The 16548-nt window shown below is 36.9% G+C and overlaps 1 protein-coding gene across 1 annotated transcript in view; it reads right to left on the bottom strand.

The window, feature by feature from the left end:
* The window catches only part of SPATA16 (spermatogenesis associated 16), a 287397-nt gene extending 274332 nt beyond the window's left edge, over window positions 1-13065 (bottom strand). The window contains exon 1 of the mRNA XM_066347709.1: window positions 12454-13065. Coding sequence (XP_066203806.1) covers window positions 12454-13065 — 612 coding nt within the window. The remainder of the gene's footprint in view (window positions 1-12453) is intronic.
* Window positions 13066-16548: the final 3483 nt, after the last annotated feature.

The following is a 16548-nucleotide window of genomic DNA, read 5'->3' as shown; positions in this document are numbered from 1 at the left end:
ATACAGATGCTAAAATACTAAACAAAATACTAGCAAATCAAATACAACAATACATTAAAAAGATAATACATCATGATCAAGTGGGATTCACCCCAGAATCACAAGGATGGCTTGTGATTCTGGGGTGAATGTAATACACCATACCAACAAAATAAAAAACACAAATCATATGATCCTATCAATAGATGCAGAAAAGGCATTCGATAAAATAGAACACAATTTTATGTTTAAAACACTCAACAAAATGAGTCAGAAGGAAAATATCTCAACATAATAACGGCCATTTATGATAAACCATCAGCTAACATCATATTAAATGGCATAAAACTGAGGACTTTTCCCCTAAACTCAGGAACAAGACAAGGTTGTCCACTCTGCACTCTTATTTAACGTGGTGCTGGAAGTTCTAGTCAGAGCAATCAGACAAGAGAAAGAAATAAAAGGCATTCATATTGGAAAGACAAAGTAAAGGTTTCACTATTTGCAGATGATATGATCCTATATATCGAAAACCCCAAAGAATCTACAAAAAGACTACTAGCAACAATAAACCAATACAGTAAGGTCTCAGGATAAAAAATTAATATACAAAAGTCCATTGCTTTCCTATATGTTAACAATGAAACATCAGAAAATGAACTCAAAAAAATAATTTCCTTCATGGTTGCAACAAAAAAAAAATGAAATACCTAGTAATAAACATAACAAATAATGTAAAGGACCTATAAAATGACTACAAAGCATTGTTAAGGGAAATCGAAAAAGCTACAGTGAAATGAAAAAATATTCCTTGTTCCTGGATAGGAAGAATAAATATAGTCAAAATGACTATATTACCCAAAGCAATATACAAATTTAATGCAATTCCCATCAAAATTCCAATGTCATTTTTTAAAGAAATGGAACAAAAAGTCATCAGATTTATATGGAAGTATAAAAAAACCCTGAATAGCCAAAGCAATCCTAAGGAAAAAGAATGAATCTGGCAGCATTACAATACCTGACCTCAAATTATATTATAGAGCCACGACAATCAAAACAGCATGGTAGTGGCAGAAAAATAGACACTGAGACTAATGGAACAGAATAGAAAGCCCAGAAATAAAACCATATATATATATATATGGTCAAATAATTTTTGATAAAGGGGCCAACAATACACAATGGAGAAAAGAAAGCCTCTTCAAGAAATGGTGCTGGGAAACTGGAAAGCCACATGCAAAAGAATGAAACTCAACTACAGTTTGTCCCCTTGTACTAAAATTAATTCAAAATGGATCAGAGACCTAAATATAAGACCTGAAACAATAAATTACATAGAAGAAAACATAGGTACTAAACTCATGGACCTTGGTTACAAAGAGTACTTTATGAATTTGACTCCAAAGGCAAGGGAAGTGAAGGCATAGATAAAATGAATGGGACTGCATCAGACTAGGAAGCTTTTGCTCAGCAAGAGAAACTGACAGCAAAACAAACAGACAGCCAAGTAAATGGGAGATTATATTTTCAAACAACAGCTCAGATAAGGGCCTAATATCCAAAATATACAAAGAACTCATAAAACTCAACAACAAACAAGCAAACAATTCAATAAAAATAGAGGACATGAACAGACACTTCTCCCAGGAAGAAATACAAACGGCCAACAGATATATGAATAGATGCTCATCTTCATTAGCTATGAGAGAAATGCAAGTCAAAACTACAATGAGATACCACCTCACACCTGTTAGATTAGCTATTATCAACAAGACAGGTAATAACAAATGTTGTAGAGGCTGTGGAGAAAAAGGAACCCTCATCCACTGTTGATGGGAATGTAAAGTATTCCATTATGGAAGAAAGTATGGTGGTTCCTCAAAAAATTAAAAATAGAGCTACCATATGACCCAGCAATCCCTCTACTGGGTATATACCCCCAAAACTCAAAAACACTGGTACGTAAAGACACATGCAGCCCTGTGTTCATTGCAGCATTGTTCACAGTGGCCAAGATATGGAAACAACCAAAAAGCCCTTCAATAGATGACTGGATAAAAAAGATGAGGTACATCTATACTATGGGATACTACTCAGCCATAAGAAATGATGACATCGGATCATTTACAACAACATGGATGGATCTTGATAACATTATACTGAGTGAAATAAATAAATCAGAAAAAACTAAGAACTGTATGATTCCATGCATAGGTGGGACATAAAAATGAGACACAGAGACATAGACAAGAGTGTGGTGGTTACTGGGGGGAGGGGAGGAAGGAGAGGAACGGGGTGGGGCACGGGGAAGGGGAAGGGCACAGATAGAAGGTGACAAAAGACAATTTGACTTTGGGTGATGGCTATGCAACATAATCAAATGTCAAAATAACCTGGAGATGTTTTCTCTGAACATATGTAACCTGATTTATCAATGTCACCCCATTTAAATTAATAAAAAAAAGAGAGTTAACAATATTTAAAAACTTCACTAACATTTACTGTTATTTGAATGTAACCTATGGCAATAATGCTGCTCATAAAAAAACCTTACTTGGTTTCCTATGGGTTAATAATTTATTTTTGTGAGGTCATCACTAATAAAACAAATTTAATATGTCAGAGACACATACTAACGAACCACTGATAAGAATTTAGTAACAATCTATTTCTTAGTAGTTATTAGAAAGACATCATTAGTAAATTTGGTTTTTAGGTAAAATGAGATTATTTTAAGTGTACATTTCCAAAGGATAAATTTTCATGACAATGACATTTTTCTTTAAATAACTTTAAAATATTCAGATATTAGTTATCTTAATTCCTTTTAAAAAGGCACAGGTGGTTTAGTACCAGTAATCGGTGGTTTTAAAGGAGAAGGAAGTGATGAGCATTTTCAACAGTAGCAGTTCTCAACTATTAGCTGCTCGACAAAATGACCTAGGAACTAAAAAATACCAGTGCCCCAGGCATGGACATTGTCTGAACTCCAGACAATTGTAGCAATCTCTGAGGAACAATTTGGGCGTCTATATATTTAATAGCTCCTAGGTGATTGCAATTATGCCAAGAATCTATGAGTTTTTCTTTCATGTGTGCAGTGATACAAATTATAGTATACAGTCTTATTTCCTGAAAATTCTCCTACTCATCCCCTGCCCCATAAACACATTCTTGACCACCATGGGAAACTCAATATATAAGTTAGCCTATGCCTGCCTTGCAACCCTCAGCTCACCTTTTTCTACTCTAACCCTCCTTTTGATTCTTCAACATCCAACCTTCAAGCTCTCTGAGTATGATGCAGAGTACATACAAGAATTGTGGCTCTTTTCCTTGCTGTGTCAACAGCTGCTCATGTGTAGGAAAGGAAGAGGAGTCAGGTGAGTTGGATGGGGGATATGCAGGTGATTCAGGCCGTCTGGACAAAAAAACCCTCAATAGTCACAAGGGCCCTTCAAATCAAGGAATCTTAGACATTCTTCCCATTTTCCTTCTCTTTTTAGTAATACTCAGCCTAAAATCAACTATCCTTTGCATAGCTTAAATCTTTTAATCCTTTTTATTCCACTGGGGTCAGGATGATGGTCACTAGAGTGAATAAAATTATACTGAAATATGTAAGAAGTCCTTTTCAATGTCCATTTAAAGGACACATTTTGGGAAAAATATTTTAAGACATAAATGATAACAATGCACTAAATTAAAAAGAAAATATTGCATAACCTGAAAATGCAAATGAAGTCTTGGAACATAGGTAGTGGGAGCTCATTTCTTGCCTTTAATTTCTGGCTTTTTGAGGCCACAACTAAGTTGTATTTATATCTGTATCCCCTCCATCTAGCACTACGTCTGGCTGAAACAGCTGGTAAATGTTATTGGTATTAACATACTTTTTTATATATAATGGCAAACCCCACCTTTCTAGATATTTGTCTTGTTTAATTAGCATTTAACTATAGAAATATATCTAATTTGGCCCTGCTGGTTGGCTCAGTGGTAGAGCATTGGCCTGGTGTGTAGATGTCCCAGTTCGATTCCCAGTCAAGGCTCACAGGAGAAGCGACCACCCCTCCCCCTTCCCCTACTCTCTCTTTCTCTCTCTTTCTCTCTCTGTCTCTCTCTCTCTCTATCTCTCACCTTCCCACAGCTATGGCTGGATTGATTCCAATGACTTGGCCCTGGGCTTCCGCCTCACATGCTAAAAGAAAATAATAGCTCAGTTGATGAGCAAGGGAGCAACACCCCAGTTGGGCAAAGCATCGCCCCATAGGAAGTCTGCAGGGTACATGTCCCTGAGTCTATCTCTGTATTTTTGGGGTTAAGATAGGCATCCATTTTGCATTTTCCTATTATGTAAATCTGCTAGCCTTTAAACAATCTTTTTATCATTAAATACTTATTAGTTATAGTCTCCCTGGATAGAACAAAGATGGGAACAATCAAGTTAAAATCTGAAATATTTGACCTTAAACATACTGAGTTCAAGTCAGTTTATACCTGACAACTAAGAAAAAATGAATTATTTCTAGCACAACAATTTGTGCATTGAAGGGAAAGCTTATATTTTTGTCAAAAGCAGTTAATAGTTCAAAATAGTGTTTGATTTAATTATTTCTGAAAGGGAGGATAAAGTAGAAAGCAATGCATTAGTTTGATCCTTTGCTTTGATTAAATTTCAAGTATCATTAAGAAAGCAACGATAAATTTTTAATATTAATCAATGAGGAAAAGGGATATGGATTAAAACAATGATGATAAACACTGAATTGATCAAAATCCTTCGGGGTGCTAAACTTTTAAGTAAATACACACTGCACAGGGAAATGGGGCACTTGAGAAGTACCACGACGACTTATACACAAATTTAGAGTTTGTCATGCTTTTAAACAAGCAATCATATGTGACAGCACTGTGATGTTGGGCATTAGTTTTATCATTCCTACTTAACTATGCTGTGAGGTTAAAAACTTGTTCAAAGTCACACAACAATTAGTTACCAGAAGCCACGTGAAACACAGATAATCTAATGCCTATTTGGTGCTCTGTCCATCACAGCCCTGCACCATGTGTTCCTCTACTAAGTTGCTAGGGCTGATGGCAAGCATTTGGGAACCTACAAGTGGGTGGCACAAGTCCTTGCTACTCAGTGGTCCCTGCACTAGCAGCATGGACATCATTTGGGAGCATATTTGAAAAGAGGCATCTGGTTTCCCATCACAGATCTAACCCATCAGAATCTACATTTTTAACAATATTACTATGTAATTACTTCACACTTTAAGGCATGAAATCAACAGTGTAAGAATTCCAGCTGCGAAATCAGAGCACCTCAATTCAATCTCAGCCCTGCCACAAACTAGCTGTGGCACTTTAATTTTTTTTTTTTTTAACATTTTAGAGCACCAGTTTCTTTATCTGTAAAATGGGGATAATCTTTGAAGGTTATTGTGATGTTTATCTGAATAAAAGGGCCTGGACCCACTGGGAGTTAAGAGTGCCTACTGAATCCACATGCAAACCCACAGATGTGTAAAAAGACAGCTCAGGCACTCAGAGGACTTGGTGAACTCTTGATTTCTTGATCATGTTGAACTAAGAACTATCTATGTTAGAATCCATTTAAATTAAGCTTTCTGGGATGTCCATATTTTCATGCCCGAGAGATTTGCTACAGAATTCTTCTCAGCAGAGCAATTATAGGTGAGGCTGCCCTATAATGAGATATCTTTGCTATTTCATTAAATAAACCCCCTTGGATGGGCTCCAAAATGGACCTGCCTCATCTGAAATTCCATTACACGGGAAATAATCTCATAAGAAGGCCCTGTCAAGGTTCAGTCATCCTGGATACCTAATGTTTACCATAGAAGGCCTGTGTTCTAAAACAGTGATTCCCAAAAACTGGTTCTCAGACTGATGCTTTATTGATTCAAGGGAAAATTTTAAAAAAATTTAGTCAACTTTTCATCAAATTAAAACATAATCTATTTCTTTAAATCCTTCATTCTGAGACTATGCCTTTTCTATTTTTTTTTGTTCCTCATTGGTCTTAAATTGTTCCATATTTTTATAAAATAATGATGGTGAACAGATAGCAATTTTTGTCATTTTCTTACACAATACAAATACAGTGACCATCCTTATCCTTATTCTTCTTCTTTTCCTTTTTTTATTTTACAGGCCCTTGAAATCCAAAAATTCCAAACCATTGTTATAGAAAAAAACTGCTTAAAAGGAAATTATTTCCTATGAAATTAATAAAGGGCACAGAGCATTTTAAATGAGGAACCAAATCTGTTCCATGTTGACATATTACAGAGGGCAGTGCTCCTCACACTGTAACGTATACAGGCACTTGGGACCTCACTAAAATGCAGATCCTGATCCTGCAGGTCTGGCACAGTCCAAAATTCTGTATTTCCAACAACCTCCCACTGAGGGTAGCAAGGACATAATGGTTAACTGGTGAGCTCTAACCAGATCACTGTGGTTCAGCTCCCGGCTCTATCACTTCTAGCTTTAGACTATTGAGCAAGTTACAGAACCTGTTTCTTTTTTTTTTTTTTTGTATTTTTCTGAAGCTGGAAACGGGAAGGCAGTCAGACAGACTCCCGCATGCGCCCGGCCGGGATCCACCCGGCATGCCCACCAGGAGGCGATGCTCTGCCCATCCGGGGTGTCGCTCTGTTGCAACCAGAGCCATTCTAGCGCCTGAGGCAGAGGCCATAGAGCCATCCTCAGCGCCTGGGCAAACTTTGCTCCAATGGAGCCTTGGCTGCAGGAGGGGAAGAGAGAGAGAGAGAGGAAGGAGAGGGGGAGGGGTGGAGAAGCAGATGGGCGCCTCTCCTGTGTGCCCTGGCTAAGAATCAAACCCGGTACTTCCGCACGCCAGGCCGATGCTCTACCACTGAGCCAACCGACCAGGGCCTAGAACCTGTTTCTTAGTTTTCTCATTAGTAACACAAGAATAATAACAGTTCCACCTCATAAGATTGTTGTGAGAATGAAATGGAATAATAAAATAAACATCCCAGAATGTAAAATACAGTGTCTGTGTAGGAAGAGCTCCATAAATGTGAGTTATTCTAACTTCACAGATCAGTGACCGAAGCACCAAGATATTTAAAAAAAAAAAGAAAGAAAAAGAAAAGATTAGTACCTCAAAGGGGTCCCTATGTGATGAAATCAGAACTGAAAGTTCCATTAGGGAAGAGATTAGCTGTGTTCTGTCTGCTTTGGCTGGCTCAATGGGATTGTTTGAAGCTGTGAATTTTGAAAGGTGTGTATAGATCTAATTCTAATTTAAAAGGTGGAAGCCTCTTAATTACTAAAATCCTATGAGTAAGGTTGAAATGATGATATTGTTTAGGTTATATGCGACAAACATACAAGAACTTTTTATAATGAGTGTTTTTCCTGTAACTGACAAGAAAAATCTGATTAGTGCATTCCCACACCTTCAAGTTTTCCTATTAGGTCTTTATTAATAATTATTTTTCTTTCTATAAAAATGCAGCTAGAATGTTTATTAATTAGTTTCTTCCTACTTTTAACTGACAGCTAAGCAATTCATTAAAAGTAGTATGTATTGACTTATATGCAAATACAACCACATAAGGCCAATGTCTTACACATTTTCTTATAGAGAACCCCCTCTATTTGTATAGTGAGTATATTTATATACTTGTCCTCTAAAAATTACAAGGAATAGCATCTAGGCATGAAAATGTAATTTAATGTGTTTGTGTTTTTATCTTTAGCTTATATTTTCGGCCCTACTAATGTGACTGCTAATGTGAATACAAACACAAGAGCAAGTGACTGATTTCAATAAAATTTAACAAAGATTGATGAGTTGGTCATAGATATAAAGATTAATCTTACGCCTGACCAGGCAGTGGCTCAGTGGATAGACTGTCAGACTGGGACACAGAGGACTCAGGTTTGAAATCCAAGGCCAACAGCTTGAGGGCGGGCTCATCTGGCTTGAGTAAAGGTTCACCAGCTTGAGTGCAAGGGCACTGGCTTGAGCGTGGGATCACAGACATGATCCCATGGTGGCCTGAGGTCACTGGCTTGAGCAAGGTATCACTCGCTCTGCTGTAACCCCCTGGTCAAGGCACATATGAGAAAGGAATTGATGAACTAAGGTACTGCAACAAAAAATTGATGCTTCTTATCTCTCTCCCTTCCTGTCTGTCTGTCCCGATCTGCCCCTCTCTCTGACTCTCTCTCTCTGTCTCTGTTGAAAGAAAGAAAGAAAGAAAGAAAGAAAGAAAGAAAGAAAGAAAGAAAGAAAGAAAGAAAGAAAGAAAGAAAAAAGGCTAATATTACTTACACAACTGGTTTAACTTTATACAGTAAAAATAAAACATAGCAAAATAAGTTTCATTAAGCTATTTAATAAATGCCTCCTTGTTGGTCAAATAAGTTTGTAAATATTATATATATGTTTGCTCACTTACAGTTTGCATTGGATGTGGGAGACAGGCTGTAAATCAGCAAAGTCACTAAGCCTAAGGCTTAGTTTTAAGACTGAAGTCTTTCCTGTCCTTTTAATACTAAGATCTTTTCAAAACTAAGCTTTTCCCCACACCCTTGACTGTTGCATGATGTGGGGTGGTGCACTCTTATGAGGAATCCTATTTATGCCTCAGATAAGTGACTTTGTATCAGAGACTTCCTTATTTGTATATTGGATTAAAGGTTTTGAATTCTACACTATAAAATGGGGCAGACTGAGGCTCGCTCTCTAAGTTCCTGCATTGCAGAGGAGAAGCAGCCAAGATGGCAGAGTGCAGAAGGAGAAGCCAGTTTGTGCAGAGAGAAGAAGATGGGGAACAGAGGTGAGAAAGGCTGGTGAAGTAGAAACCTTTGATTCTAGGAAACTTGGATGAGTCAGTGGCTTTGGGAGCCCTGAATGGAAAGGAAAGTGTTTTTCCCACTGTGTGTATTTCTTGCCCACCAGGTGCAAGCTAGGATTAAAGGCAATGGCCCACCAGTTCTTGGCTCTGTTGTTTCATTACCAACTGTCCAAATCAAATGTGAACCTGCATGGGCCAGGCAGCTGTGATGGTGGCCGCGGCCGCTGGCTTTACACTCCTATGTTCTGAAATACTAATAAAGTTGACTTTTTTTTTTAGGTTAACCTGTTGTCTTCTCAATCATTGAATACAAGTTTATCTTAATCATTATAAAACAGTATCATAAATTTAGCTATCTGGTTAGTAACTATCTTATGAAAACAAAATAAGTTAAATCTTTGTCAAGAGCACAGGAAAACTAATGTATAAACAGATTATTTCTAAAGGGATTATTAGATGCTCTGAAAATTATCATGTTAATGAATAAATATTCACAAATATCCAGGGCCTTTGTTAGTTCCTACTTTCCTGGGGGTTTTTTGTTTGTAGTTTTACCTTTATCTGCAAAGAATCTTCTGCATACTCCTAACAGCTGTCCTTATATCACCCGTTTGGTAAGCATTTTGTATGCTTCATGGTGCCTCCCAAGTAACAAGCATTCTAATGGAAAGTTGCTAGTTATCCTTCAGTATCTATTCTGTCTTCCTCAGTAATAGGATCTCTGAATGTTAGGAACATCTGGAATAAAGACAATATTTCTCAGCCTCTCTTTGTAGGTTTGTGTGGCCACATGATTAAATTTGAGCCCATGAATAAAAAATGGAAATGGTGTGTGCAACTTCTACAAAGTGTGTTTAGAGAGACATAATGTGCCTCTGTCCATCCTTTTTTACCCACTTGGCTGGCTAGAATGTGGATGCAATGATAACAACAGGGGCTGTCATTTTGAATCATGAGGTCAAAGCCACATCTTAAATAATAAAATAGAATCTGGTACCCTGATGGTCTTACCATACCTGCCCTTCTCTACCTACATTTATGTGAAAGAAAAATAAACTTTTCTCTTGCTTAGACAATGTCACTTGAAGCCAAACTGAATCCTAACTTACACGTGCTCAGACATTCACTTATACACATCTGTTTTCAGGTATGATTCTTATCGTTATGTCTTGGTCTTTGTTGTTCATCCTATCTTATTCAAAGCCATACTAGGGCCTAAGGAAAAGAGAAAGATGCAGTGAATAATATCCAAGGACACACAGTATTGAAGAAGTTAAATTCAGGAGAAGAAAGAGTTAAAGAGGTTAAAAATCTTTTCTATTCCTAGTAGCTTTGGCTTATTAAGAGGCATTATAGGTAAGATTTCAAAGTTAACTCCCAAGATAATGAAACAAAAGCTAGACCAGATGGCTAAGTTTTGGTCTCAAAATAATTACCTTTGTTAATTACCAGTAATTAATGCTAGCATCCAACACTTTCCTAAAAACTTTGGGAAGGGAGTGTGTGAGAGGGAGAGAGAGAGGGAGTAAGAGAGAGTGAGAGAGAGAGAGATACAGGAGCGGGGGATAGAGAATGAATGTGCATAAGACACAGAACACAAGCATCTTCCAGTACAATTAACACCTTGGAGTCATTAAAAACTGATTCAAATTTTACAATTTTGAATATTGTGTTTTATGGGAGAAAAAAAATAGGTATTTTCTTCCAGTTAATACAGATATCTTTTCCTTTTACCCAAACTTAATTTGAGGTTTATATCCTTTCTTATTTATGTCTTTCTTTTTTCATTGCCAAAATGACTGTTTTTCTTTGTTTTTTTTTCTTCTTTTTATTTTTATTTTTATTTTTTTGGTGACAGAGACTGTGAGAGAGGAAAACAGACAGACAGGAAGGGAGAGAGATGAGAAGCATCAATTCTTCATTGTGGCGCCTTAATTGTTCATTGATTGTTTTCTCATGTGTGCCTTGATGGGGGGAGGGTGCTATAGCAGTGAGTGACCCCTTGCTCAAGCCAGAGACCTTGGGCTCAAGCCAGCAACCATGGAGTCATGTCTACATATGATCCCATGCTCAAGCCAGCGACCCCTTGCTCAATCTGGTGAGCCCACGCTCAAGCCGGAAGAGCCCACCTCAAGCTGGTGACCTTGGGGTTTGGTTCCTGGGTCTTCCGTGTCCCAGTCCAATGCTCTATCCACTGTGCCACCACCTGGTCAGGCCTTTTCTTTTCTTTTGATACTTTTCTTAATCTATAAAATTACACCTTTAACCTTGTCCCCCACCATCACCCCATTTTTTTTCCCAGCTGAATATGGTTCTAGCAGAAGAGCCCAGGAGGTTTCCTCAAGTCTTTCTTTAACATTCTTTTCTCAGAGGTTTCTGATCTTTAGCTCAAAGGACAGCAGAGAGTTCTCAGTGGTTTGCCGGTAGCTTAAATTTTGGGGGCACTTTTTATATGGTGAATCACTCCTTCCTTCCTTGTGTAGATAACTGTTTATGGACAGAAATATTCATAGATGCATCACATAGTACTCTACCTCATCATTTCATATCTCTCTGGGCCCCCCTTTTTGTGCTTAGTGTTTCCTTTTAAATATTCATTAATAATTCATTGCAGACGTAGTCACTTCAACCTACAAGTAACAGTGGAAATACCTTATTCTTTAACTCCAGCCCATGCCCCGTGTCCTGTAGTGGAGCAGCTGCTCCTCCTCTATGCCATCCTATTTAACTGCTCACTGGGTTGTCTCCCTCACCAGACTGCTTGCTGGAGGGAAGGAGCCACATCTTACCTCATTTATTACATCTCTAGTGACCACCAGACATATAGATAATGCACTGAATTTTTTCCTTTTAGTTAATGAAATTACTAATATTACCCATATTGCTAGGCCAATGGCATGTTTATTTACACACTTCATCCTTTTATCGTCTCAGAGAGTCATGAGCTGAAGCAATTTTTCCTACTACTCTTTTGTGTACTCTTAGTGGTTCTTAAGTTTATTTTAGTGCACAGGCTATTTCTTTATATGAAGATATTGACCAATTTAACCTGCTTGCAGAGAGAAAAATAATTATTCATAAAGCTCAATAGACTGGGAAGGAAAATGAAGTTTGATGATATAGTAAACTGATGTTACTTTGTTCTTAATAAGTATTATGTAGAAATTATCAGCCCATGCTAAAAAAGTAAAGATGGCTTTACAGTTAATCATGAAGACTACATAAAAGGGGACAATTCATATACTCATTAAGTGCCTATTTCTAGAAAATCTATATTCTAGCCACCACCACTATAGAAAATTTTATGGCTTGTATAGGTGTAAATATAAATTATGAAACCAACTGCACAAGCTTTGTTATCAAAGTAAAAGCATGAGGTATACTTTTGAGGTGATTTTTACATGACAAGTGCACACAGACATTTTAATTTGTAGGCATATCTTATTTGCTTCATGTAAGTTGGGAACCACATAATCCTCCTATCATTCAATATTTTCATTTCATGATCACTGGTCATTACAATAAGATCAAAGCTGCTCAATGAAATTATAACTTTTCACTTCACAGCTTCCTCTCCCGATCTCTATTTTGTTTACTCCCATACCTCCAGTGCTGTTCTGAACCGTCCTGCTGCCACGGCATATTTCTTTTGTCTGTAGCACAAGCTGGCTTCCTTTAAGGCTACCTGAAGCCATTTGTCAATCTGAGGCCGAACGCTGAAATTAGGTACACGCAAAGGGTCAACCATCTCAGCTGCTTGGCTTGTTGGCCAGGTCCCAGGGGATGTGAGGGACTCCACAAACTCATAGCTCACGTCCTCTTCATCGGCGTAGACCAACTTCACCTCCACATCCATGATGCTCTTTAAGGGGATGTGAGGCAGAGGCTGGGGGATCAATGGGCTGTCAAGTTTCGCGATCTTTGCCTCCTTCTTTCCAGCTGGCTTTTCTTCACTTTCTGCCTTCCTTCTCCAGGCCACTTTCTCTAACTCATTGCTTTGTTTTCCTCTGATGCTCTTTGTCATTTTTATTCGTTCAAATGTGATTTCTATCTGTTTGTCTCCACAGATTTTCTTAGTCTCTTGTGGCATTTCCAGGGTGCTGGGTGGGTTTGCTAAAGTGGGCATCTTCTTGCTCGTGTTTATCTTTGGAACTGGCTGATCAGGATGGACCCTATTTACTGTATTCACCAAACTCCTACTGCTTCCTGACTCCATTGATTTCTCCTCGGAAACTCCTTTAGGGTTTAGAAGAAAAATAATTAAAACAATATTCTGAAATTCCAGTGGTTTGAGGCTATAGTCAGATTTATTTAACACACTGTTTTATTCATTATAGGTATTTATTGCCATAAAGTAAAACATTATGTGCATCATCTGCTGACTGTTTTCCTGAGGAAGTGCATATTTCAATCTCAAAATTCACCAAGCATTTGTTGAAAATGCATTTAGACAATGTCTTAAAAAATAATCGTCTATAGCTGAACAACATTGAAAGAACATTTTTATGGAGTACCTAAACTCACTAAATAGGAAAACCTTATACACAGCCACTGAGGACAAAAAAGACAAAGAAATCCATCTTGATATTAATTTCCTGAGAAAGGCAGGTGGTCTAGAACTCATTATAAAATATACTGCTAACCTGCACATTAGACTTGGGAGTCTAAAGAAACTGCAGCTGCTTCCTCTGAAAAGCTCTCAGAACTGTTGAGAGCACAATGATTCCTAGATTTGTTTTTTCTATTAGTAATGAAAATCTCAAGTTTAAACCATTTTAGAGATAACTATTATTCAGACCTGACTTGAAAGCAGAACATGACCTTCAAACTCTCATTAATGAGGAGCAACATCTTCATCTTTATTGATGCCATAGGAACGGCATCAATACTGTATATTATATGAAGAGAAGGCAGTTTTCTAAATCACTAATGTTCAGAAAATACAGTAACAATCTTTTGATTCAAAGTTTTCTGCATACTATCTCTGCTTCTAGATTAGTTCCCAAATATAAAAGTCCTAAGAACTAATAATTATGTTTGATGGTTGGTTCCTATTTTTGAAGACTCTTTCACCTATCATATTCTATCCTGGAAACAACTCTGTGGGGTAAACAAGGATAAGGACCACATTTTTTCAAAGAAACTAAGGGATAGAGAGGTTAAGTTGCTTATCCAAATTATGTTGTTGGTCACTAGAAGAACCTGGATTGTGATTTCCTCCCTGGAGCTTCCACTCACTGCCTCCTGGTCTGGGAGTACTTTCTTTCTCTGTAGAATAGGAATGCTCACCCTGGCCAAATAGATTGGTTGGTTGAGCATAATCTTGATGCTCAATGGTTGCCAGTTCTATCCCTGCTCTGGGCACATGCAGGAGTGGATCAATGTTTCTGTCTCCATCTCTCCTTTCCTCTCTCTCTAAAATCAATAAATAAAATAAAAAAATAGGAATGCTAATAGCAGATTTACATCAGAACATAAACAGAAGAGAAAATGCAAGAAAGAAGGGCTGAGTATAATAAAATGACAATGAGAAAAGAGCTAATATATTTGCTTCTTTTTGCCTACCACAAGGACAGTGCCTGACACCAAAGTCTTGAATAGTTTTTCAAAACTTATAAGTAGGTTAATGCTGTGGATTATTTTCATTTATTTGTTTGAAAGACAGAAGATTGTTTATAGAAAACCTTTAAAACACCCTTAACTTTGAGCCAGTAAATCTTTTTTATCTTTCTTTGTATTTTTCAATTAAAGTTGACATTCAATATTATGTTAGTTTCAGGTGTACAACATAGTGGCTAGACATTTATATATATAATTTACAAGTGACCCCTCCAGTAAGTCTAATACTCTCCTGGCACCAGCCATAGTTATTATATATACTATTGACTATATGTTGTTATATATATACTATATATATATATAGTTATTATATATACTATGGACTAGAATATATACTATGGACTATACTCCGTATGTTGTGCTTTACATCCCCATGACAATTCTGTAATCAACAGTATGTTTTCCTTAATCCCTTCACCTTTCCCCAAGTCTCCCTCTTCCCACTTCCGCAGCCAGCATTCTGTTCTCTGCATCTATGAGTCTGTTTCTATTTTGCTTATTCATTTATTTTGTTTTTTTAGATTATACAAAGAAGTGGAATCATCTAGTATTTGTCTTTCACTGCAAGGGAAACAAAAGATAAAATAAACAAATGGAACTGCAAACAAAAAGGTGTTTGCACAGCAAGGGAAACTACGAACAAAATGAAAATATAACATAATGAATAGAAGATACTTGCCAATAATGCACCAGATAAGGGGTTAATATCTAAAATTTGTGAAGAACTCATACAACTCAACACCAAACAAACAAACAATCTAATTAAAACAGGGCAGAGAAACCTTAATAGACATTTTTCCAAAGAGGACATATAGATAGTCAATTTGTCAAGGATGTGGAGAAAAGGGAACCATCATGCACTGTTTGTGGGAAAGCAGGACGGTGTGGCCACTAAGGAAAACAGTATGAAGCTAATAAAAAAATTTAAAATGGAAGTGCTTTATGACCCACTGATTCCACTTCAGGGTATTTATTGAAATCCAAAATGCTAATCAAATAGATATATGCATCCTTGTGTCATTGCTGCATTATTTACAGTAGTCAAGATATGGAAGAAACCTAAGTGTCCATCAGTAGATGATTGGATAAAGAAGACATGGTACATATATATGCAATGGAATATTACTCAGGTATAAAAATAAATAAAATCTTACCATTTGTGACAACATAGCTAGACCTAGAGGATTTAATGCTAAGTAAAATAAATCAGACCAACAATTATTTTTTTTCTTTTCTTTTCTTTTCTTTCTTTTCTCCCTCCCTCCTTCCCTCCCTCCCTCCCTCCCTGCCTCTTTCCTTCCCTTCCCTTCTCTCTCTTTCTCTCTTTCTCTCTCTCTCTCTCTCTCTCTCCCTTTCTTTCTTTATGCTTTCTTTCTTTCTTTGGATGCACAACTTCAATTCCATGCAGGAAAGATGAAAAACAGAACCTTGGAAGGAAAAAAGAGGAAGAGGAGAAGGGCCCCAAGAAAAAATAGTTCAGTTTCTAATGGTGGATCGTTTATTGTTGGTATATAAAAATGCAACCAATTTCTGAATATTTATTTTGTATGCTTCTACTTTACTTAACTCATTGATCAGTTCTAGTTGGGGTTTTTTTGGTAGAATCTTTAGGGGTCTTTTATACAGTATCATGTAATTTGCAAATAATAACAATTTTACTTCTTCCTTTCCAATTTGGATGCTTATTGTTTCTTATTATGTTAAATGAGAGTGATGAAAGTGGACCTCTCTGTCTTGTTCCCAAATTAGGGGCAATGTTTTTAGCTTTTCCCTGTTGAGTACAATGTTAGCTGTGGGTTTGTCATATATGGTCTTTACTATGTTGACATATTTTCTCTCTACTCCCACTTAGCTGAGAGTTTCTGACATAAGTGGGTTCTGGACATTGTCAGATTTTTTTCTTTGCATCTATTAAGATATTCATAATTTTTATCATTCATTTTGTTTATGTGATATATTAATTGATTTATGGATATTGTACCAACCTTGCATCCCAGTAATAAATCCCAATTGATTATGGTGTATAGTCTTTTAAATATGATGCTAAATTCAGTGTGCTAATATATTTTTGAGAATTTTG

This window comes from Saccopteryx leptura, chromosome 8 (genome assembly GCF_036850995.1).
Source record: "Saccopteryx leptura isolate mSacLep1 chromosome 8, mSacLep1_pri_phased_curated, whole genome shotgun sequence".
NCBI classification, from domain to species: Eukaryota; Metazoa; Chordata; class Mammalia; order Chiroptera; family Emballonuridae; genus Saccopteryx; species Saccopteryx leptura.
Note: the sequence above shows the minus strand (reverse complement) of the source record. Positions and strands in the feature narration are given on the sequence as shown.